This window comes from Arthroderma uncinatum (assembly GCF_011692745.1).
Source record: "Arthroderma uncinatum strain CBS 119779 chromosome Unknown scaffold3, whole genome shotgun sequence".
In the NCBI taxonomy this organism is placed as follows: domain Eukaryota; kingdom Fungi; phylum Ascomycota; class Eurotiomycetes; order Onygenales; family Arthrodermataceae; genus Arthroderma; species Arthroderma uncinatum.
In genome coordinates this window covers 1-23,344 of record NW_022983865.1, presented here as the reverse complement: position 1 = coordinate 23,344, position 23,344 = coordinate 1, and the positions used below count along the sequence as shown (strand labels likewise).

Below are 23,344 nucleotides of genomic sequence, written 5' to 3'. Positions count from 1 at the left end.
TCCCCTCCAGGCTTCCCCTCCTCCAGGCTTAGGCTTCCCGGTCTCTGGCTTCTGGTCTCATCAAGCTATATCTAAACGCTCACTTAAGTGACCGTCTCACCTCCTCCCAAGTCAGTCGTCTAGTACGGAGACCTGCAACAGTCATTGCATCAGACATCGTGCCGTATAATAAATACTAGCAAGATGGGATCTGCCTGCCACTCGTGGACGATCGCCTTCCAGCTGCCGCCGGGCCCTGAAGCCACCCAGCCCGGGTCCGGTCTCAAGTTCCCCATCTACAACGATGGCCTGCGGGTTCGGACCGCAGTGTTCGTCGACGAGCAGCGATGCGCGCCGGAGAACGAGGTGGACGAGGACGACGGACGCAGCTGGCACTGGGTTGCGTACGATGGCACAGTCCCCGTCGGCGTCGTGCGTCTCGTCCCGCCTCCCCATGAGGGCCATGACGGCCATGAGGGCCCTGACGGCGAGCAGCCGTTTGTCAGGATCGGTCGACTGGCCGTTCTCCCGTCGTACCGGGGAAAGGGGCTCGCGCGGACGCTGGTCGACACGGCGTTGGGATGGGCTGCCGAACACGCCGGCGAGGTGGGAGCTGCCCTCGATGCCGGCTCGAGATGGAACGGCCTCACGCTGATCCACGCGCAGACGGCCGTCGAGGCGATGTATGCTCGTCTGGGCTTCGTGACGGACCCGGGCATGGGACGCTGGGAGGAAGAAGGGATCCCGCACATTGGGATGTGGAAGACCGTCGAGGTTTTACATTCTACACCGTCCTGACACTATCTTGATACTGGTACTTGTGACGACGTTAGAGTTACGGCGTATAGACCGATACTGGTAGTTATGACGTTAGACTTGTTGAGATTGCATTGAAGGAAGCGCTCGCAGCGATATAAAATAGTTAGACCAACATAGATAGTCGAAGAGACAGACAAAAGGCAGCAATGAAATCTATATGCAAAAGCCAGGGCATTCGAGGACCGGGGAGCCTCGTTCAACAACCGTAAACATAAGCCAAAGAGCTAAATAAACACGTAGTCATATCTGTGCTGGCTAGAGAGCATGCAATCACCTCGAGAAAGAGCGTGAGGAAGAGAAGCAAGAGAACAAGAAACCGAAGTAGCAGACGAGTCTATGGTACGCAGCACGCCAGGTGAGTAGGCCAGTGGTGTGGATGCAACCTCAGCAAAGGGTATCAATCAGAAGACGCAGAGAAAGAAAAGGAAGAAGAGGAAGAGGAGGAGGTGGAGGAGGTGGAAGTGGAAGAAGAAGAGAAAGAAAGAGTTAGAATGTGCTCCAGCTCCAGTCTCTGGGAACGCTGCTGGCGATCATGCCGCCCTGATGCTCGACTGAAGGCGTCTGGGCCCCCGAGTCTCCGATGCTGAAACGGTCTGCGTCGATTGCCCAGCCCTGGGTTCGCTCGCCGGGCCCGTTGAGGTTGGAGAGGAGGTCGTGCTGGATCTGGTTCAGACGGTCGGTCCGGGCCTGCTCCCAGCGACGGTACGCGGCCCAGCACAGGTCACAGCTGCGAGAAGGGATGCCGTCCGGATGGAACCTGGCGTTCTGGTCGAGTGGAATGGCATGGGGAGTGTGCGAGGAGCAGAAGACATGGCCACAATGGCGGCAGTGATGGCGGCGGACGAAGATGCCAAAGAACGACTTGCAGACCGGCGAGTCGCACGACGGAGAGGCCGAGTCGGCCTGTCAATGCTACATCAGTATTGTCTTTTGTATATCCTGATGGATGGATGCTCACCTTCCAGTGTTCCCTCGTAGGGGAGCCGGTCACCTCGCCCAGGTTCTGGTCTCGCAGCCACTCGTCCTGGGCGAGCCTGCTCACTCCGCTGCGGGTGCTCTCGACCGTCGACCGGCGAGACAGCGGCTCCGGCTCGACGGCAGCAGCATTCGCGGCGAAGTTCGAGGCGGCATCCGAGTTCAGGTTGTCGACGGAGCCGTGGACGCTGCGAGGCGGCGTCAGAGGAGACTGCTTTGGCGCCCGCTCGGTTCGACGCAGGGCCGCGGGGACGTACAGCGGCGACTTGGGCGGCCGCAGCTGGCGCGACTGGCTCTGGACCTGCTGCAGCTGGGCGTTCATCAGGCGCGGAGAGGTGGGCGAGTTGTTCGTGGGCGTCGCTGAGGCCGAGTTTGCGGGCGACGGATTCCCGTCTGGAGAAGCATGGCCGGCGGCGCCAGGAGTGTGAGCGGTGGTGCTGTCGGCGCTGGAGCCTTGCATATGGGCCGTGGCAGATCGACTCTCTGTCTTCTCTTGTGTCGTCCTGTCTCTTCCTGTCGTGTCTCTCTTGTCTGTCTCTTGTTCGTCTTGTCTGCTGTCGTGTGTCTTTGTTGTGGGCAAAAGTGGCGGCCGAAGGGAGAAAGCCGAAGGTCGCATCTCCATACGCGGAATACAGTACATGACGGTATATTACGACACTACCCTAAACTTACGGCACGCAATTTAGTGGTATGTACAGTACAAGGTATAGACAATACGTGTATCATGAGAAAAAGCAATATCAATTACATCATAGTACAATATCAACATTATATACGGAGTAGATATCATATCATATCATACAGTGAATAGTATGAGACTAGGCGATGAAGGCGCGTCTGGCATTGCGGCCTCGCTGGCCGGAATGGGCCTCGAGCTTGACGGCGACGAAGATGACCTCCATCTTGCCTGCGTTGGGGTCTGACGGCCCCAGGGGATGCACTCGCAGGCGCCACTGGCCCTTGTCGACAATCCACTGGCGGCTCCTGTCGCCGCCGTCGACCCTGCGCCGTTTCCGGGGCAGCTGCTGGTTCGGCTGGACTGCGGTCGGGGCCTGCAGTCGCGAGTAGAGAGCCGACGGGGTCAGGGGCGAGATGTTGCCCTCCAGGGGCGTGTGGGATGCGCCGGGCTGGTAGGCGAGTGCCTGGATGTCGTTTGTGATGCCGCTGCTGGCATTGTTGCTGACATTGTTACTGGCATTGTTACTGGCATGGTTACCGGCATTGCCGTGGCTGAGGTCTCGAGGGTGGGCGCCGAGGAAGGGCTCGCCGTCGAGGGTGATGTCGGCACTGCCGTCGATATAGATCTTGATGCGGTCTCCGCCGAGCGCGGTGTTGCCGGCGGCGCTGGTGGTCTCCTTGTTGCCGGACATCATGAGCAGGCCCAGCGGCGCGTTGGTAGGCAGGTTCATCTTGTTCGCGATCACCTGGCAGAGGCTCGTAACCCGGGCCTTGGTGAGCCCGTGCAGCTCAGCGCGCATCGTTGCGAGGTCGATCAGGGTGCTCTCGCTCCCGATCTCGATGATCAGCTCGCAGTGGTCGTCGTCCACGAACGGGCGGGAATAGTGCACCCACCCGCCGGGACTGGTCGAGGCAGTTGACGACGAAGGCGACCCGTCGTGGACAAAGGCGACGCCGGACGGACGGATATCCTCCAGGCGCACCGTGATCTCAGACCGCCGCCGCTCGAGATTGTAGCTTATCTCGTGCGGGATCAGCTTCTGCTCGAGTCCCCTGAGGTGGTAGTACCGACAGTCGCGCAGGAGACAGGCTCGGTGCTCCTCGTCGCGGATGTGTATCGGGTAGCCACGAAGCATGTGCAGGAGCTCTGCGAAGATGTCTCCAGACCGGCTGCTGACGATGGGCGGCGTGATGGACGGCGGACGGAGGAGGCCTTCTCGCTCGAGGCCAGGGAAGACCGAGGCCGGAGACGCAAAGAAGACGGCGAAGCCGAGAGAGAAGAAGTTGGGCGAGTCGCCGGGACTCGAGAAGATGTCTCGGGGGATCTGGAAATGGCGGTCCCCGATCTGTATGAAGATTTCGCATTCGAACAGCTGGGCTATCAGCCGTGGCACTATATAGCTGTCAGCTCTGTCTTCCACTCGATAGGGGGTTCATACGGCTGTAGAACTGCGCGTCGGCGAACAGCTTGACGAAATGGGCGCCATCCTTTGGCCGTACGTAGTATCCTGTAGTCAACGGTCAGCCTGTCTATCTCCTGTCTCTATCTCCCGAGATGCGAGGCCTACCCTGAAGGTGTCTGAGGATCTCATGGAACGTCTCGGGGTCGCGGTCGATGTACAGCGTCCTCACGCCCTCCTGGCCGCTGTTCAGTTGCTCTTCGAAGAAACGGGAAAAGTACGACGGTGCTCTAGAATGTCAGCCACGCTTCGAGGCTCGAGATAGAGGGAGAATCACCATCAGAGGCGATAGATGCGCCCGAGAGACGAAACAGCTGCGAGCCGATCTGGATGGGAAACACCTTCTCGTGCGGCAGGATTGTGGCCTCTCCCTTGGGCGGCTCCGACAGCGGCAGCCCGGTGGTCGAGGACATCGAGGCTCTCTTGTATCTGATTGTCGGCTCTCACGCCAGCGAGCAGGCGCATCGGGTCATGGGTGTTCGCATGGGATGCCGGAGCTCGTTCGCCGTCCTGTCCAGTGTGAAGATGCCGGTCGAGATGCTCGGTGGTTTCGTTTTATCTACGCAGAGGCGACTATTTAGACCGATCCTGTAATTGGCCGACACAGCGAGGAATAGGGGCAGCATGAATAAGAGATCTTACTCGTATACAGTTTCATCGTGAGATATCTATCTAGTCTATTTACTGGTATATAGTCTCAGCTTCACTGGTATAGTCTCAGCTGTTATAATCACCTGGGAATGACCTCGCAGCTGCCCTCGAGCTCTACTATGAGATCCACGGCCTTTTTGTAGGCCTCCCGCTGCTTCAGCTGCGCCAGATACCGGCCCAGGGCCGGGTGCGACTCCTCGGTGACGGCCTTGCTGGCAGAGGCAGCCTCCACCAGGAAGCTCATCATGATATCCGCTCCGCTGAGCTCGTCGCCGCATATATATCGGCCGCCGTCCGGGGACGTCTTCAGCTGGTCCTCCAGGAAGTCGAGGTGCAGCTTTATATTGCGCTTCAGGTACGAGTCCTCGATCTTGTCTGCGATGCCCCTGGTGATGGGCTTGAGGAAGAAAGGCACGGGCGAGCCTCGGATTCCTGTCGTGTCGACGTCAGCTCTATCTCCTTGCAGGCAGTGGTAGAGGTATGGACTTACGGTTGACGACGAGCTGCACCAGGAAGAGCGGCATCAGGCTTCCCTCTGCATAGTGGACGAAGTACTTGTTCCGCAGCCACGACTCCGTCTCGCCCCCGGGCGCGCCCTCGCAGCCGTCCCTGTATCGCTTGGGAACGAGGGCAGGTCCAAAGTGCTCCGTCAGATACTCGACGATGAAGCCAGACTCCGCCAGCACCAGCGGTTTTTCCAGCGCCGGCGCCTCGAGCGATATCACAGGCGACCTGCCGAGGGGGTGAACCTCCTTCAGTTTGGGGTCGGCCAGCAGGTCCTTGTCGCGTTTAAACCGCTTCAGCTCGTAGGGGAGCTTGAGCTCCTCCAGCAGCCACAGGATCCGCTGCGCGCGAGATTTCTCTAGCCTGGATGAAGTCAGTAGGTGCTGATGCAGATGGAGGGCGGCTCGCATACCAGTAGAGAGTAACCTTGACGTCTTTTCTGTTATCGTCGGCCATATTGAAGGTATGTATCTCGAGAATTCAGATATAGTATGAATATATGGATATATATATATCGACGGTTGCGCCGAGGGAGTCGAGGTTATTTTATATCCGCGGCATCCGAACACATGCAAACAGCTTTGAGTATCTGGATCGGCGGAGCAGCTTCATCTCAGCTTCATCTCAGCTTCGTATTCCTTCTCATTCCTTCTCTGCTTTATATTCCATCTTGTCTGGCGTTCTCGATGCATCCCTGTAGGACCGGAGTAGTCATCGTAGCCACTCAGTCCTCCAGGAAGTAGTTTCGAAGCCATATGCGTACCATCTCGTTCGCACGTCCGTAACTCAGCAGGCGTTTCGATGGCTACGTCTGCCGCCGATCTCGATGCCAGGGACTGCTTTGGACGCAGTGCCCTACAGCAGGCCGTCAGGGAGACAACCGGTATGTACAGACTGCAGCGCCTGATCGAGGACGGATGCGATATCAACGCCCAGGACTGGTTCGGCAAGACAGCGCTGCAGTCTGCGCTGGAGCTCCAGGACACCGATACCTGCGCATACCTGGTAGAGAAGATGGTTGAACAGGGCAAACGTCTTCCTGTAAAGCTCCCGCGAGCAGTCTCCAGCTGGGCGAGCAAAAAGCGATGGTTCCCGGCCCTGGAATCGGTCGTTTCGGGGCACGATAGCAGCACCAGCCTGACCCAGGGCGGCTATCTTGCTCTCCTGGGCTTCCTGACGGAGTCCTTGAAGCTGCCGGAGACCATCGTGGCCAGAATCCTCGATGACGCCGAGTTCTGGGTAACGGCCGCGGTCCGGCGTAAGGACAAGATCTCTGTCGACGAGCATTGCCCGGTTGAGCCGTATATTACGGTCGTGAATCCGGCGCTGCAGGGCTACGTTCGAAGGATAGACGTCCTCACCGTCTCGCACGATCAAGGTAATACTTCCTTGCTCCATGTTCCGAGAGAGTAGACCGGTAACTGTGTCCCCAGGCTGGTGCCAGCAAGGCCTTCCCGGGTCTTATGTCGGGTCGTTCACCTGGTTTGACCTTGCTGCAATTCGCGGCCAGGAGAAAGCCCAGGTCCTCGAGCTTCAGTCGAACATTTGCGCTTCCAGGTCCGGTCGGACTCACTACAACGAGATGCGCTTGCGGGCTCCGGCCATAGCGGACTGGATGAATGCCCTCAAGCCGGGAGACAGGATAGCTGTATACCCGAGAGCACGATACGGCGCCTGGGTTAATTACGTCGAGCATGTAGAGATAAAACTGTGGTATGCACTGTGGCATGTATAGAGTGAGGTCATCGTCATCAGAGACTGGAGTACACGGCTATAGATGCTTGTTTTATTATATCACAGCTATAGCAATATCTACCAATTGATTACCATTTGAGCCATGCATATCAAGGATTGTCAACTAGCATAACTAGTATAAGCAGCGTACAGTTACGCCCACATTGCCTTGAATTTCTGGTTGAACTCTGCCTGCAACAGTTTGAATCCCCGCAGCACATCGTATATCCCAGCATTCCCCCTATCCGATGCGGCAGGGGTGCCATCTGCCTCCTCTGGCGGCGGTGGCCTCTCTGCCTCTATCGCAGCCTTCTCATCGGCCTCGTCGTCTTCCGCTTCATCTTCCCAGCTATCGGCCACCTTCTTTTTGCGAGTGGTAGTGATCGGAGCCGGGGATGAGGGAGAAGTTGGTGCAGTCGCCGTCATTCGGAGATCCAGAGCTCCCGGGCCTTTCAGCTTCATATTCTCAGTGGCCTCCTGCATGGCTCTCAGGTCTACTTCCCCTTCGTGCGCGTCACCACTGCCTATAGCGTCCAGTATGTCCGCATCCGTGCCTGGAGAAAGCTTGAGGAAATTTTCGAAGCTGGTCACGATCGTGGCGAGGACCAAAGAAAAATCATTTAGCAAAAACCAAATGTCACCCTTTCGGATTCCGTTATCCTTCTCGAGGGCGTGTACATTGCCATGCCGGAAGAAGTCATATAGGTATGCGTTGAGTGGAACTTTGCCTTCTTCGGGGTAGAGGCCTATATACGGAACAACCGCCTTTTCGAGCCAAACACCGCTACGCACTGTGTCGCAGAGGTCAGAGACATTTTCCCACTTATCACGATGTCCAGACAAAGCATAGAACGCCGACGTATACTTCACAGGCGATGGAGAACCGGGCCCTCCAACTTTCAGGGCCTCATCCCCGCCGCATTGCATCTTGGTGAGCGGCAGGGTACAGTCAGGTTCGGTGATATGCTGGTCCACAAACGTTTTTGCATAAGTGCTGTAGATCCGGAGTATCTCCCTATTATTACGGCGCAACATAGCAGCCGGCTTGTGCGGCAATGGTGGCAGCACAATCATTGACGTGGATTTCTTAGTGGCCTTTTTCTGACTGTTCAGGACGCCTGGCCGGAGATATTGACGCCCAAACAGATGTGACATGACAAGCATCAGGGTATGGAGTTGGCCCTTGGATTCCGATCCAAGATTTTGACACAACCCATGGAAGTAGCCGTCCTTCAGCAAAGCATGAAAAGCAAAACTGGAGTTCTCAACGAAATAAAGATGGGAGACACAGCCTGCAAAGTTCAGAGGCGCTCCGCCTGGACCTAGGAGATGGTTACGTCTCAGATATTCGATAGAGAATCGCAAATGATGCAAGACGGTATCTCGTGCTTCCCCTCCACCGAGGTAAATGTGCGGACAGGATAGGAGGGAGTCAACCATCTTCCTCGCGTTGGTCGCCTGTTTCGATTCATGCAGTAAGATGAAAAGACGTAACACCAAGCTGGTCGTGATCGGGAAGTGGCCGTTGAGATCAGGGAGCCTTGAACTGAGCAAGCGACAGACCTTTGAGTAGGGAACATCCTGAAATACGACGTTTCCAAGCATGTCAAACCCACGACGACCTGCGCGACCGGCAGCTTGACGGAAATTGAGTGCAGTGAGAAATATAGAGTCTCCCGAGAAGACAACGGTTTTGCATGGCATGTTGATACCAAGCGCCAGGGTGCCAGTCGCTATCACCACCCGCAAGTAACCCTTTCGGAACAGGATTTCGCAAACCTGGCGATATTTGCGGTTCATACCAGCATGATGGACGCCGATACCACGCCGCAAAGCTGTAATAAGCCGCTCTGGGACATAGCGCCGCCTTAGTTCTTTCGCATGCTCCTCAAGCTCCGAAGGGGTGAGCTTTTTCACGTCCGTGAGATGGAAACCATCTACTGGGGCATCGGGATCAAATGACTCGAACATGCTGGGTTCAGCACCTGTTGTATCGCGCATGCGGTCCTCTTGAGACATATCGTCGTCGCCTGCTTTCCCCTTCTTCTTTGCTTTGTTTGGAGCGTTCTTTTTGGCCTGCCGCTCCCGGGAAGCCTTCCAAGCCTCCCATCCGGCAAGTTTGGCTTTCCAAGCTGGGTTTGAAGTTTTCCAGGCGTCTTCAGCCTGTTCTAATTGAGTTAGCAAGTTCTCACAAATAGCTTCACAGGCGCTTCGATCATAATTGAAGAAGAGCGCTGGCAGGGCTCCCGCCTGCTGCAGTGAACAAATCAAAGGGAGAGTGCTGTCCATATAATTCTCAGACATATCGTGTGCCAATTCAGATTCCTTGGACTTCCGATATGACGAAACCTGGACCTCAGGCCGATCTGCACTACGCACGGAAAATTCGAGCTCCTTGAACACGAGTTCGTAGGGTGACGTGCGATCTTCCATCCAGGTCTTCAGAAGTGGCTTCAGTTTGGCTTCCCAATTGACAATATCAACCTTGCGAATAATTTTTGGTAGAACAACTGCTGGATCAAGCGCCTTATCAACGGGAAAGTCAGGCGTCTGGTATTTGGCCATGGCGCTCCACAGCAGCCAGCAATCGCGTGCCTCAAGGGTTAGGTCCTCTGGCATTCCTCTTGAGCGATCCCCAAGGCAAGCCACTGGGTGCATAAATGCCATACCCAGCGCGTTGTCAAGGCCCATAGGAGGGAATGGTGTAGAATCTGGTAAACCACCAAAATAAAACTTCTTTGGCGGCTTGTAAATGTACTTACGCAGGTCTGAATAACGGTGACGGTGTTCAATCATCGTGAGATCGATGCCGTTCGCCTTCTGGGTTGTACTTAGCCATTTATAGAACTCTCGAGGGTTGCCCACCGTGGCTGATAAGGCTATAATAGGACACGGGGCGAGCAAGAGGAGTTGTTCCCATACAACACCGTCGTCCACTTGACCGATGCAGTGGATTTCATCGAAAATGATGCGCTTCACTCGACCAGACCACGATGTCGCATTTGCTGGCGCAAGCAGCATGATCTGTAAGATGTGTGGAACTGTGACAAGGATCTGACAACCTGTAGCGTTGTTGATACGATAATCACGCGTGTGTATACCCCATACTGACTTTCCGCCGTGCCTGAAATTCTTCGAAAAACGAGCCTGAATTTCGGCAGCAACTTGGTTAACGAGCGCCTTGGTCGGTGCAACGTATACCAAAACCCCATCGTCGTTTTCTTGGAGGACTTTCTTCATCGCATAAAATCTATACTATGAGGTTAGCTGGAGCCATCTCTCTTGGGTAACTATGCCCACACCTCGGTGACACGGAATGGCGGCTGGGGCTACGCTTGAAACTCACGAGATGAACGTCTTTCCAGCGGAGGTGGGTGCAACGACAAACAAGCTTCTGTTCGCATCAATCTCGTCCAACACATTCCGTTGCCACTCATCTGGCTCAAAATCACGAACTCGAGGATCAGCCGCCGATCCCATGTTTCGATCAAAGAAGGGAGCAGCATGAACAAGCTGAAACTCATGAGGCGATAATCCAATGTCGAGAACATCTTTCCTAAGGCTAGCGGGCTGGATGCCTTGTGAAGACTTTCCGATGGGTTGAATATCAAGCCCTACATCTGGTAGCCGGAGCGCTCTCGTAGTTTCTGTAACGTCTTTGACAATTTCTGGGGTTAATCCCTCCTTCATTTTTGCAATACGGCAGACCATATCCCAAATGAAGGCTGCAATATGCAGGGACCGATCCCGCTCACCGGCGGTGCACCTGGCAGTCCATAACTCAACCAATATACTTAGGAGGTAATTTGAGATTTCAGCTCGCAACATGACACTGCTATCGCTCGGCCGATCAGCCAAGTACCGCTTAGCCTTCGCAAAACGGGTGGCAAGGTCACTTTCACCATGGAAGTTGACTTTCACGTTCCGCCATGCCCGAAGTTGCTTGTCTATTAGTTCACCATGCTTTTTCTCATTTGCAGCTATGGCTAAATCCTTCGCGGAAGTGTTTATTTTGCCGCCGGACTTTGCTGACCCTTTCTTCTCATTGGCCTTGGGACGAATGGTGAAAATATCCTTTGATGATGCCGATTTCTTCGCATCCTTTGCAGACTGCAAGAAAATTGTTTCCGGGTTTAGTACGCCGCCTATCGCATTAGTCAAGCTAGCTGCATAATCTGCCATCTCAGCCATGAAGAATTGATTCCGGCGATTGGCAAAGAAGGCATCCTTTCCAGTCATCTTTGTATCGTGTATTTTGCTACCGATTGGGCGACGGTGGTTGTGCCAGTGGCTGAGTTCTTGAAAAATCCGTGAAGTATTACTCACTATGCACTGTTCCCCTTGCTCGTCTACGGAGAGATGGACAGGCTCCAGGTGAGCATTAAAGACCGGATGGCTAAAAGGGAGTATAGGCTGAGCGACTTCCTGGCTGGAAGCTAGTTCAGTTCCCTTGGACTGCTTGGGCTTCTCACTGCTTCCAAGCCCATCCTTTTGTATTTCATTGCCTTTTCAGTCCGTTAGAGAAATTGTCAGAGGAAAGAGGGAATGGGGAGGTATTGAAGTTACCTGCGTTCAGTGATTGAAAGTCCACGCTCAGGCCGCAGAGACGCTCCAACCAGGTTGCGAGAACACAGACCCTTGAAATGACTGATGGGTCGGAAGTAATATGAGAAATATCCGAATTCAAGAGATGGTGGAATAGTCGACCGTCTAGCAAATCAGCCAAGTCGCAAGACTTCGAGTCATTATTCTCCAAGAGGGCGTTCCAGATGTTAGATTTGAGTACTTGATATCCCGCCCTGGAGAAGAGGGTGAGGAAAACGTCGCTCTTGACGAAGACTTGTGTGGTACGGTAAGAAACGCGACACTTGAGCAGAATGGCATTATGCAAAAGCATAGCCTTAGCCTCTTTAGTGTCCCCTCCATCTATAATACCACACTTATACATCAAGCTCAAGGCAAGGAGCACGGCTAGATCGCGTTGGCTAAGCTCTGAGTGACTAGCGCTTTTCAGAACTCTGGAAAGCTCTTGCAAAAGTTTCCCATGCACTGGGTGATCTGACAGCTCGGGTATGGCCTCCACCTCGGCCGCAGTTGACAGATCAGTCACGAGAGCTTTATGGGTATTTCTATCGCGGTTGTCGAGTTTTCCGTCGACAATCATGTTGGTATCATTTGAGCTATCAGAACTAGGTCCTAATTCTGCATGCGAGCCCTTCATTTGCTTCTCGACGATGGTGAGCGGGTACTGTGAGGCCTGTCGAGCCTCCACAGCAGTGCCTTCAACAATCATCGTCATGACCTATCCGGAGAGGTTAGACCTGCTGTCTCGGGAGAGTAGTAATAACCTAAAAACATACCTTGGTATCACGGCACTCTAACACATTTAGAAGAGCAACATTGTAGCCGTAGCGAACAAACCAGATTATCATTAACCGAAACCCAATAGCCTGCTTGGTACCATGGGCTGGAACGGATTTGATATCTTCATTGAGACTACTTTCATCATCTAGTCCATTAGTACTACCTGATAAGTCCGGCAAGCTGGAAAGGTTGTCTTCATTATCAAAGACGTCTTCATCGCATTTTGCATGTTCCATGTCCGAAAAGACGCCGTCGTGACACATGAGGAAATAGGTGCCAGATGTCGACAAATAGTCCATAAATTCACGAGTACGATATGAATCAAACACTTTTACCTTGATAGACGGAGTAGACACGGCAAGGTTACGTTGCAAATGCTGGATCATACACTCCCGTGCTAGATAGCATCTTGCATGCAGGCCATCGGGCATGTTATCCGGAACACACAAGGGTGCGTGCTCTTGAAAAAAGACGATATGGAAGTTGCATTTACGCAGACGTAGTCGGTGGAGGAAATTCTCTAAGATATACGCTGCATGCAGCAACTGAAAGCCAGGGTTGAAATCTAGCTTGTTGTCTGCAAACGTGTGGGCGAGCAGCGAGTCCCCCTCGATGATAAATAGCTCGTCACCGGCATAGTCCCCCACTAGGTCGACAGTCCGAGACTTCAGGGACGCGTACCTACACTATAGATTAACGCGAGCTCTCTCACAGCATACAGTTATCAACACTTGGGGTTTATACCAGGCTAAGAGCGACTGAGTGGCCGCCATGTTCAAACGTGCGGAGGGCCCAGCATGAGGCGTCGCGAGGACAAACACCGAGAACGAAGCTGAGCGTGTGGGCCAGAAGAGAAGAGGTAGCGCTGAAGTGTAGTCTAGCCTTGCTATCCAGGATATTGCATGAGCTGTCGCGAAGAGATGGTGAGCGAACTGTGTTTTGGCGTTGAGTTGGGCGGAGTAAAAATAAATGCGGGTGGATCTGTGCGTTCTGGCGAGGCAATTATGCGCGCGCCAAGGAGAAAGCCGCCAATCGGGCCGTTCCCGTGGGTAAATAAGCTTATGTCCATGGCGTTTCCGCTATCACTTCCCACATTACCTACTCCGTACTTACTATTACTCTGTATAAACTTGGAGTTTTGCTTCTATTCGAGGGAATAATCAGCACCTACAGGTATGTAGAGTTGGTGTATCATACGTTAACTCGCTGCTGCCGCTACTATGCCTAGCTATCCCAAGAAAGTGACGTTGGCTAGAGCTGGGTTCACCTTTTTACGTTGATCCGCTATTGTCTCTGGATGGCTTTATGAAAGGTTCTCAAAGGCCATCCGATAATGCCAATTGCGGATGCAAGCAAAAGAGCTCCCGTGTAAATAATAACATGCTTGTATGTTCCTAGGCCATAGCCAGGTGATACAGCTTGACCCTGATACAGCTTGAACCAACAGTCTCGCTGTAATAGGCCCCGTAGCAATGTTCCCAACTCCCTTGCCAAATGTCATAAGACCGTACGAAAATAGATGATCTTTCGATAGAAGTGCGAAATGCGCTGCTGAGCATTACGATCAACAAGGAGGACATGTTTGCCTGCACGGTATCGGGCCTTGGCTACTTTGGCGATGGCATCGTTATATGTGTTGAAGCGGCCGTTGTTTGCCTGATTTCCTGCGGGTATAGTAAGAGCAACCAGGACCACGGCTCCTGGACATCCCTCAATCACTTGATCAACAGTTGCGAACTTACTACCTAGTGGAAGGATTCTAAGGCTTTTCCCCTTCATCTCCGATGACGGCCATATCGCTTCTAAATTGAGTGCTTTTGTTTTGCGGTATTCGGCGGGGAATATAGAATCCGAAATCAACGACGATATGTTTACCGAGGCAATGTCACGGCTATGCGACCCTCTACCGATGTATCCAGGTCCTCAAACTGCGCCTGTTTTGTCATAGCCCACCACTGGACTACTCAAATTATTTGTCCATAGAGGAACGTTTGCGTGCTCACTAACCACTAGGAGATGGGGGTATCTAGTTTTAGCTCCTCATGTCAACATCCCTCCGGTGTTTATACGTTTAAAATGAGACTTACATTCCACTAAGCCGCTTTTGCACATATTTTGCCAGCGCAAAAAGCGTCAGGCTATCGGCTAGTCATTGAACTGTCAGCCAGGTTCAATATTTTTTTCTTCTGGAGATGGACGGAAAAACTGCTTCTTTGCACCTAGTATCCAGTTTCTCTGTCAAGCCGAGCCAGAATCTTCGTAGCCTTTGGGTTATACACTGGGCTAGTATAAAACTTAAGCTTGTCGGACTATATGATTCATAACTGTTGAACGGAGATTCGGTGTAATACTGCCTGATCGTACGAAACACGTTAGTCAACTACGCCGTTTCATTAAATATCAGTGTCAGCTCTCCATCATCGAACAAATGCTACGCCCGGCGTTTTAACGCCTGTTTCAGCTGTAGCTGGCATCTCCGCGATGGCAAGATACATGGCCGTATGAGGAACATAAATAGGAGCTCAATATCGTGTATTTAGATGATCAGTGCTTGATAGATTGAAATCTCATAGATTGCTCCAGACCCACCTGACCAATCAAATCAATCAAATATCTCGTATCTCAGACTTTCCTACCTCCTATATCATGTAGGTTCTCGGCTACTCCCGTGCAAATACATCATCCTCATCTGCATTCACCGAACCGATGGAGGAATCACCAACACCTACCAACAAGGCGGAGCAACAAATTGCTATTGCTGAAAAGGGCAGTGGCGCTCCAGATGGAGGATTCCAGGCTTGGGCTGTCGTTGCTGGCGGCCTCATCAACTATTGCGCTCCTTTCGGTACTTATGGGACTTACTCTCAACTCCTCGTCAGCCAGAGAAATTCTGTTATTCTGACTTGCCATCTGCAGGCTTACTGAATTCATTCGGCACGTTCCAAACATATTACCAGAACGAACTCCTCAAACAGTCTACCCCGAGCGCAATTTCATGGATAGGCTCTATCCAAGTAAATATGCCACCTACTCCAAGAGATAATATGCAACAATCCGAGCTAGAATATCCATTGCTAAACTACTAGTAGTTATTTCTGCTCTTCATTGCAGGCTTGGGCATGGGACCAGCGTTCGACAAGTTTGGCGCGCGACGCCTGACTGTGCCCGGAACGCTGCTCTATATCCTCTCTCTAATGATGACAAGCCTGTCGACCAAGTATTACCAGATCTTTCTAGCGCAAGGCATCTTGTTCGGTATTGCAGATGCAATGGTGTAAGTTGAAACGAAGAATCTATGTACCAACTGGTGCCTCTGGCCAACACTCGTTCTGTCTAGGTTCTACCCAGCAATCTCAGCTATAAACATGTGGTTTGACAAAAAGCGAGGTATAGCCTTAGGCATTGTTGTCTCTGGTTCCTCTATCGGTGACGTTATCTGGCCCATTCTAATCCAATATTTACTCGGCAGCGTTGGATTTGCGTGGGCAGTTCGAATCGTCGGATTCATATGTTTGGGTCTCATGATCGTCTCGACCGCGCTTATTGTCGAACGCCGTACTGAAAATGCCCATGGGGGCCCAGTTAACCGGGATAGCCTCAAGAAGGAGCTCAAGAGCCCGACATATGTTATAACGACTGCTGCCTTTACCTTTAGCTACCTGGGAATGTTTATTCCATTTTACTACCTCCCGTTGTACGGCCAGGCACATGGTATGGAGCCTACCTTGGCCAACTATCTCCTTGCGATCTTGAATGGCAGATCATTTTGTGGACGTATTATCTCTGGCTATTTCGCCGACAGAGTAGGAGTGTAAGTTGGGAACTGACGAACTGACCAACTTAAACAAGCGAACTGAACTGATATTCTAGACTCAATATAACGGTCATCACCTCTTTACTCTCCAGTGTAACGCTACTTTCTTTGATAGCAATCAAGACGCAGCCATCCATCATTGCATTCTCCGCGCTCTACGGTCTATTCTCCGGCGGCCTCATCTCCCTGCAAGCGGTCTCTGTGGCCCGACTGACTAAGGACATGGACACGTACGGGACCAAGATTGGGATACAAATGGCAGTCAACTCGATCGGGTGAGGCCTCCAGCAATATATCTCACCAGTTCCTCGCTCGTTCACAAGCTGACTTTTCAATGTTAAGCGTGTTGATTGGTAACCCAATCGGTGGTGCGTTAGTCCAGGCGCGAAACGGTGAATTCGACGGGCTGATTATTTTCTCGGGGGTGACGCTTCTATTTGGTGCGCTGCTGTTTGTATTATCTCGAATTGTTGCTGTGCCAAAGGGCAGGATTTTTTAATTTGTCTACCTACGGTAATTGCTTAAGTTCGATTTAATAGGTTGTGCACAAGAAACAATGAAGTTTTATGCCCCAATTGAGATCTACTAGATACTCTAGACTATTCAACTTCTATTAAAATCTCAACTCTATTCTTTTTATTTTGAATGGCATATTTAATTGCCACTGTATGCTAAGCAGAATTGCTACTTTGGCTGATTGCATACGTAACCTATAACTACAAGTATAGAAGAACGATATAACAAGACTACAGCAGAAGTCTCCTCGGATCAAAGTCAGGAGGTTAAAAGGGATACGATGCCGTGTCTGTTCTCTTGCAACAAAAATCGGACACTCGCCTTTCTATGTATTGCGCAAGGACCTCCGTTTTTAGACGGAGGGGGTAGCGGCTCAACCCAACTTCCCGGATTACTATTTTTAGGCGGGGGTCGTAAATTCGCGACAGGCATCTAGATGTTCGGCGATTTTCAGCGCCGTAAACGGGCAGAGCAAACCTCCGGACTCGTATCTAATCCGTTCAGCGTGATGGTAGAATGCCTTTGTGGCGTGCGGCTTACAGATACTAGCGAGGCACTTTGACAATAATAGTATAACTATAGATAGCCTAGGCGGTTCAGGGAAAGATATATATATATGTATGTACTTGAACCTGATGTCAGAGCACTTATGTACCGCTAGAAGCGCAAGTCGATACTAATATCTCTTTACCGCTCTTTTCACCAACCCCTTCATAGTGATTATTATATTATAGTGCAAGGGCACAGGGCACTGTGCTGTAACTCTAACTCGATGCACCCACCCCTCATGCAGCCCTTGTTGTACCTTTTAGCTGCATCTGCCACTTTTGGCACGGTCAACGGCAGCACTATGCTCAGGTCATGCGTGTCGCGGGCATTTGGTGCGAATGCCACTCCTCGCATCGTTGACCCGTCGGACGAGACATACACCGATGCCAGAATTGGAGAGCAGATCCAGTACGTCACTACGCTCTACATTTAAGGCTTGTTAGTTCCCCGATTTAATACTGGGTTTCCCTTTGTTTCAGGTTCGAGCACTTCCCATCCGTCATCGCTTTTGCAGAAAAGATCTCCGAAGTACCACAGCTTATCAAATGCGCCAAGAAGACGGGGCACCGGGCCGTCCCGCGAAGTGGCGTGACTTGCAACTCTAAATGGTTACTCTATTTTAGTGTTACTATTTGAAATGCTTATATCAACTTTATACAGTTTCGAAAGTTGGTCCGCTCTGAATGACTCTCTTGTCATTGATATTAGTCACATTGATTATGTTCATGTCTCTCCAGACCGTACTACCGCTACGGTTGGGGGAGGTATCCGACTCGGCGCGCTCTACACGGCTCTAGGTGGCTACAATACGACATTTAACGGCGGCATCTGTCCCACCGTCGGTCTGTCCGGTTTTCTGGGCTCTGGCGGGTTTACTATGCAAATGCGGTCACAAAATGGTCTTGGTGTGGACGGTGTCATCTCTGCCATTGTCGTCACCGCCGATGGACAGATCGTGCAAGCGTCCAAGCACATCAACCCTGACCTATTCTACGCTATTCGTGGCGGCGGTGGAGGAACTTATGGTATCGTGGTCGAATGGACTTTGAGTCTAGTCAAGTATCCACGATCAGCTATGGTCTTCATGAACTGGACAGATCCTGCTGTACAGTTTGATGTGTCCAAGCGTTTCCTCGAGTGGGCGCCATCCGCTCCCGCTGAGTTCACTACCAATATCAACATCTACCCAGGCAGCCTGCAACTGATTGGCTGGTATCTCGGCAAGTCCAAAGAGGACCTCCAGGAACTTATGAAGAGCTCTGAACTGTTAAATATTGGAAAACCGGAAACTACCATCGGGGGCGACTGCAGCACAGACAACTCTCGACTTCTTGGGTACTACATTTTTGACTGCGTGCCAGACGACCAGCTATCATACGTGAAGTCGATCCTCAACACGGTGCCTCAGGCATTTACAAAGATTCAAGACTACCCGCAGTACTCATACAATGAAGTACCCAAGAGCCAAAGCGTGGCCGTCGCGCCGCCATGGCAACGCTATCGGCGGCAAGCCAAGTCGTTTTTTGTTCAAAAGGATAAGCCCCTCGATGCACCGACTCTGCGCAAGGTCATTGACCATATCGGCCAGCTGACGCCTGAATCTCAAGGGTGGGCTGAGTGGCACGCCTGGAACCTTTCATCCACCCACACCGACTCGGCTTTTGCCTGGAAGGAAAAGGCGCTTGCGCATCTTGAATTCCAGATCCATGGATCTACAGACCCCAAGGTACAGGCGACTTATGATAAATTGTTTGAAGACCTGGAAAGACTCTTGAGACCCGCAGTCGGGTAAGTAATTCACAATCATCTAGTGTGACGGCGAGATAAAGAATGCTAATAGTTTCTTCTTGTAGCCCCGCATCTTATTCTGGAGAGATGGACGCAAAGATCTCCACAGAGCCGTTGACTTCCTATTACGGAGACAATGTCTGCAAGCTGATTGACATTAAAAAGAAATGGGACCACAAAGACTTCTTTACCAATCCGTTTTCCATTCCCACGTTACCTCCGGCTGGTATTAAGTGTCCATAAGCACAAGCAATAGAGCTAGGAAAGCACCAAGTAGATCGGCATGATATATATCTAAACATCGATATATTTTATCCCATAGGTTCTGCATGATGGTATATAATATGTATATAATTTCAATATCATGAAAAGACTCCAGTAGTGGAAGAATATGCTCAAATCGCCCAACTTATGATATACTGTATAATAAGACTCTATACTCAAATAGAGGCGGCCGAAAGTGGTGGCATCCCCGCTATGTTGTACTACGCACGCTCAGCACCAAGGGCAGCGTATCAGTACTATCTGCCCCGTTCAAGGCTAAGGCGCATGCACAGGCGAATCTCGACTAGGCGTTGCAAGTCCCTGTAGATTCAGCCTCCGGTTATTTCACGGTGTTTCTAAGTACGAAATCCATATAGGTACGGTGAGTTCTCCGTTCTCCGTCACGAGGCGGAGGTGCGGTCCCTGTATGATAGAGACTTCGGCTGGCAGCTTCAGATTCTTGCGAGGACGCAAGGACAGCTTTCGTAACGGTCTAGTATAACTAGCTGGCAGAAGCTAGGGTTCAAGTTCGCAACAATAATGCAGAGTGTGCACCATACAATTGCACCGCTAAACTAACTCCTTAACACCAACTTGAGCCTACCAGCCGCGCTATATCAATCTCTCATCCTCGTCGAAGTAGGCCATGGAATCTATCAATGGCCGATGGCCAGAGGCCAGGACACCAGTACACGGGTACTACTACTCCATGCTGGAAATTGCCATTGTCAAGGTATGCGTGGACCACGGCATCTTCGAGACAATTCCCGAAACCGGCGATATATCTATTTCTGAGCTCGCAGAGAAAACGGGTGCCGAGTCCAACCTCATAGAGCGCTTTTCCAAATTTCTCATCGCTGCTGGCGTCCTCGCATCACCACTCCCAGGGCGTGTTGCCCACACAGAAGCATCCGCACGCATGGCCGACGGCAGAATGAAGCTTCTATATCGCCATGTGTTCGACTTTTTCATGGTCCCCGCCGCGCAGTGGCCTGAATACTTTGCCGAGCACGGCCTCAAAGAGCCCATGGCTGCGAATCGTGTGCCATTTGGCTTTGCATCCGGCCAGCCAGGGAAAACGCTCTACGAGGTGCTTGAGACTAGGCCAAAGCGCAATGAGGAGTTCAATCGCGCCATGGCGGCCGTGGTCGAGACGATGCCTATCACGGGAATGTACGATTTTGCTTGGGTTGGCGATTATGCTAAGACCAATCCGACAGCCGAAAGGATCATCTTCGTCGATGTCGGTGGTGGCAAGGGTCAAGCGTTGAAAGCCATCCTCCAAGAGAATCCGAACATTCCTGCGGCGCGCTGCGTCCTCCTGGATCAGAACGAAGTGATCCAGCAGGCTATCCAAGAAGATGACGAAGCATTCAGACCAGTCAAGAAGATTGGAGGGAGCTTCTTTGATCCGCAACCCGTAAAGTGTACGTCGCCGCTGCTCATTTCTGGAATTTGTCTTACTCGCAATTCTCTCACTGGTAGCCAACACTCATGTGGTTGTTTCTTTTTTATCTAGGTGCACTAGTATACCACATCCGCCGTGTGTTAAACGACTGGCCAGACGACGACTGTGTCAGGATCTTGAGCCGCATACGGGAAGCTTGTGCCAGCGACTCGCGGGTCCTCGTCTCTGAGCAGCTCATCCCCGAGGTGCCATCGCTGGACCTCGCCGCCTTTGATATATGGATGATGAACTTTGGCGGTAAGCGCCGCAATGCCCGGCTATTTACCGACATTGCTACCAAAGCCGGTCTGAGGATCAATTCGGTTACTAGAGATGAGATTTCTGGTGGTGGTATTATTGAGATGGTGCCTGTGCTGTAAACAGAAATTTGAGTCCCGAAAAGTTGGATACTCGAGAGCATAGATAGACCCTCGTAGACAGTGGTAGAGCCAATGATAGCTATTAACTAAACGCCGGCTACCTTGATCAAGACGGATCCAATACCATTCCCACCACCCCATTCTGTATGCGCTGTCTGAATATCATCCATCGCCCACACCTTCTTGATAGGCACCGCAATCACCCCTCGCTGGATCATATCCATCAACGCCTTGATATCGTCTACGTATGTGGGCGCGTCGCGCGTGAGCCCGAAGAACTCAGTCCGCTTGGTAGACTGCGGATTGTTGCGCGCAAGCAGCTTTATCACAGCCGGGGTTGGATCCCGCGGCTCCCTATTACCCAGCGAGTCCATATTGTTGCCATACGCAACCAGGATACCATCGGGTGTGAGGATATCGTAACTCTCATCGAAGCTTTCAAACCCAAGAGGGTCAAAGACGGCGTGTGCGCCAAGGGCCTTCATTTCCTTAACCCACCTCTTTTCATTATAATCGTAAGGGATGGCGCCATACGAACGAATGAGATCGTGGTTACGAAGGCCGGCGGTGCCGTACACCTCAGCACCATATAGTTGACAGAGGATCATCAACCCGCAACCAACGGCGCCGCTAAGCCCGTGGATAAATACTCGTTGGCCCTTGGTGATTTTGGCCGTGTGTTTTATCATAGCGTAGGCAGTGCTCCAGTCACAGAGCAGGGCTGTGACCTGTTGGTGGTCAAGCCCCTCGGGGACTTTAATGCAATACTTTTCCGGTTGATTAACAAGCTCAGCTTGGGCATCGTACTTGGTTAGCACGGCGACAGTGTCTCCCTGCTTCATAGCCACCGCCGTGCAGCCCTCGCCTATTAAGCGTATCGTTCCGACGAGGCAGTATCCTGGAGTGAGCGGTGCTGGCTTCTGCTCTGGGTAAATACCCTTGCGCATACTAACGTCGCCGCCGGTGAAGCCGGAATATTCAGTAGCGATCTGGACATGACCGGGAGGTGGTGTTGGGCAGATATCTTCGACAACCGTGACCTTATCCACGCCACCAAACTCGCTAATAAGGACTTTGCGGATGGCCGTCATGTCTAAGGAGAGGATGGTGTAGAGGTAGCTACAAAGCTGGTGAGAAGTGCATTGCAGTTGTAGTCGTTGAGGTTAAACGGGTCAAAGTAACCACCCTGTGGGCGAGAAAAGGGATAACGCATATCTCTATATAAAGTGCGATGCCAAGAGTAGTCTAGCTGTTCGAAACTGCTAAATGTTGGACTGTTCTGATAGTTCTCCGGGAACGAACGGAGGTTGCTTGACGATTCAGGAGCGATTTAGGGAAGCGAAGTTGTTGGATATGTTGGATCACGTGACATAATATACGACCACCCGCCATTCCAGAGTTATCCTTTTTTGTTAATTCATGAGAGAACCATCCTTGGAGGCTGTACGTGGACATTTCGCCTTGTGCTCTTTGTAGTGAGCAACCTGGCACGTCCGTCCGCAATACATAACTCCTTTGCACCGCCCACACGCCATCAACCGCACAGAGTCCTCTCCACAGTTCGCGCATCGCGCCAGCGCCGATAACGAACCCTTCTCCTTTCCACTTCCGCTCTCCACCGCCGCTAACATGTCCTCCGCTCGCTTTCTCGCCGATCTCAACACTCGCTGTTCGCCCAAGCTAACGTACGCCGCCGCCCATGCATTCCCTCCCGAAGGATAGGCGCCCTGCGCAAGCCGTTCTTCTAACTCTTCCAGCTGAGTTCCGAAACTATCTAGAAGACCGCTGAACGATTCTATCAGAGACAGCAGAACTTGCACTTCGTTCGAGTCGCTGATTTTCTCGTATTTAGGATCAATTTGCTGGAGCGCTATGGTGTTGAGATCCGATTCGTCTAAACGCTGAATGCGGAGGTATTGAAGGACGTTTTTCGGGAGCGGATCAGTGAGAGTGAGGGGGATGGTAGAGGTCAAATCGAGTCCGGCTGATTCCCAGAGCTTACGCTTTTGCTCAAAAAATGGCGCCATTGGGTGCGTTTGAAGAACGAGTTCATAGTTGTCGTTAGGATTACTGGGCATGACGAAGCCATAGAGACGTAAAAGGCGATTATTTGGAATAGCCCCGTAATAGATAAAGACCTGGAATAGTACTCCCCAGGTAAGCGTGCAAATTGGTAACATCAGGAAGCAAGACGAACATACCTGATCTCCGGCTTGGTAGTCTTTCCCCGCAAGGATAGAGAGGTTTCCAGACAAGGGATCGTAGGGTTGGGGTTGGGGTTGGGGTTGGGGTTTGGGGTTGGGGTGGGGTTGGGGTTTGGGGTTGGGGTTTTTTGGGGTTGGGGTTGGGTTGGGGTTGGGTTGGGGGTGGGGTTGGGGTTGGGGTTGGGGTTGGGGTTGGGGTTGGGGTTGGGGTTGGGGTT

At 52.0% G+C, this 23,344-nt stretch overlaps 9 protein-coding genes across 9 annotated transcripts; 4 read left to right on the top strand and 5 right to left on the bottom strand.

Annotated features, from left to right (window-relative positions):
* Positions 1-183: 183 nt before the first annotated feature.
* GIQ15_03799 (uncharacterized protein) lies at positions 184-777 on the top strand (the record flags this gene model as incomplete). Its single annotated transcript, XM_033551216.1, has 1 exon — positions 184-777. One exon carries the CDS (start codon positions 184-186, stop codon positions 775-777), a length of 594 nt encoding a protein of 197 aa, XP_033404946.1.
* Positions 778-1,284: 507 nt separating this feature from the next.
* GIQ15_03798 (uncharacterized protein) lies at positions 1,285-2,233 on the bottom strand (the record flags this gene model as incomplete). Its single annotated transcript, XM_033551215.1, has 2 exons — positions 1,285-1,701; positions 1,757-2,233. 2 exons carry the CDS (start codon positions 2,231-2,233, stop codon positions 1,285-1,287), a joined length of 894 nt encoding a protein of 297 aa, XP_033404945.1.
* Positions 2,234-2,591: 358 nt separating this feature from the next.
* On the bottom strand, positions 2,592-4,324 carry GIQ15_03797 (uncharacterized protein; the record flags this gene model as incomplete). Its single annotated transcript, XM_033551214.1, has 4 exons — positions 2,592-3,844; positions 3,891-3,959; positions 4,020-4,139; positions 4,189-4,324. The coding sequence occupies 4 exons, from the start codon at positions 4,322-4,324 to the stop codon at positions 2,592-2,594; spliced, it is 1,578 nt and encodes a 525-aa protein (XP_033404944.1).
* A 317-nt stretch (positions 4,325-4,641) lies between these two features.
* Positions 4,642-5,522, bottom strand: GIQ15_03796 (glutathione S-transferase; the record flags this gene model as incomplete). Its single annotated transcript, XM_033551213.1, has 3 exons — positions 4,642-4,994; positions 5,053-5,429; positions 5,479-5,522. 3 exons carry the CDS (start codon positions 5,520-5,522, stop codon positions 4,642-4,644), a joined length of 774 nt encoding a protein of 257 aa, XP_033404943.1.
* A 345-nt stretch (positions 5,523-5,867) lies between these two features.
* On the top strand, positions 5,868-6,801 carry GIQ15_03795 (uncharacterized protein; the record flags this gene model as incomplete). Its single annotated transcript, XM_033551212.1, has 2 exons — positions 5,868-6,444; positions 6,500-6,801. The coding sequence occupies 2 exons, from the start codon at positions 5,868-5,870 to the stop codon at positions 6,799-6,801; spliced, it is 879 nt and encodes a 292-aa protein (XP_033404942.1).
* A 152-nt stretch (positions 6,802-6,953) lies between these two features.
* On the bottom strand, positions 6,954-12,937 carry GIQ15_03794 (uncharacterized protein; the record flags this gene model as incomplete). Its single annotated transcript, XM_033551211.1, has 5 exons — positions 6,954-10,050; positions 10,147-11,305; positions 11,367-12,102; positions 12,161-12,845; positions 12,909-12,937. The coding sequence occupies 5 exons, from the start codon at positions 12,935-12,937 to the stop codon at positions 6,954-6,956; spliced, it is 5,706 nt and encodes a 1,901-aa protein (XP_033404941.1).
* Positions 12,938-14,870: 1,933 nt separating this feature from the next.
* GIQ15_03793 (uncharacterized protein) lies at positions 14,871-19,074 on the top strand (the record flags this gene model as incomplete). The annotated part of the gene is made up of 11 exons (XM_033551210.1): positions 14,871-15,009; positions 15,081-15,178; positions 15,254-15,438; positions 15,502-15,975; positions 16,035-16,253; positions 16,321-16,418; positions 16,707-16,781; positions 17,307-17,451; positions 17,523-17,651; positions 17,704-18,831; positions 18,897-19,074. 11 exons carry the CDS (start codon positions 14,871-14,873, stop codon positions 19,072-19,074), a joined length of 2,868 nt encoding a protein of 955 aa, XP_033404940.1.
* A 667-nt stretch (positions 19,075-19,741) lies between these two features.
* On the top strand, positions 19,742-20,922 carry GIQ15_03792 (uncharacterized protein; the record flags this gene model as incomplete). The annotated part of the gene is made up of 2 exons (XM_033551209.1): positions 19,742-20,522; positions 20,615-20,922. 2 exons carry the CDS (start codon positions 19,742-19,744, stop codon positions 20,920-20,922), a joined length of 1,089 nt encoding a protein of 362 aa, XP_033404939.1.
* An 86-nt stretch (positions 20,923-21,008) lies between these two features.
* Positions 21,009-22,949, bottom strand: GIQ15_03791 (uncharacterized protein; the record flags this gene model as incomplete). Its single annotated transcript, XM_033551208.1, has 2 exons — positions 21,009-22,015; positions 22,514-22,949. 2 exons carry the CDS (start codon positions 22,947-22,949, stop codon positions 21,009-21,011), a joined length of 1,443 nt encoding a protein of 480 aa, XP_033404938.1.
* Between the last annotated feature and the right edge of the window lie 395 nt (positions 22,950-23,344).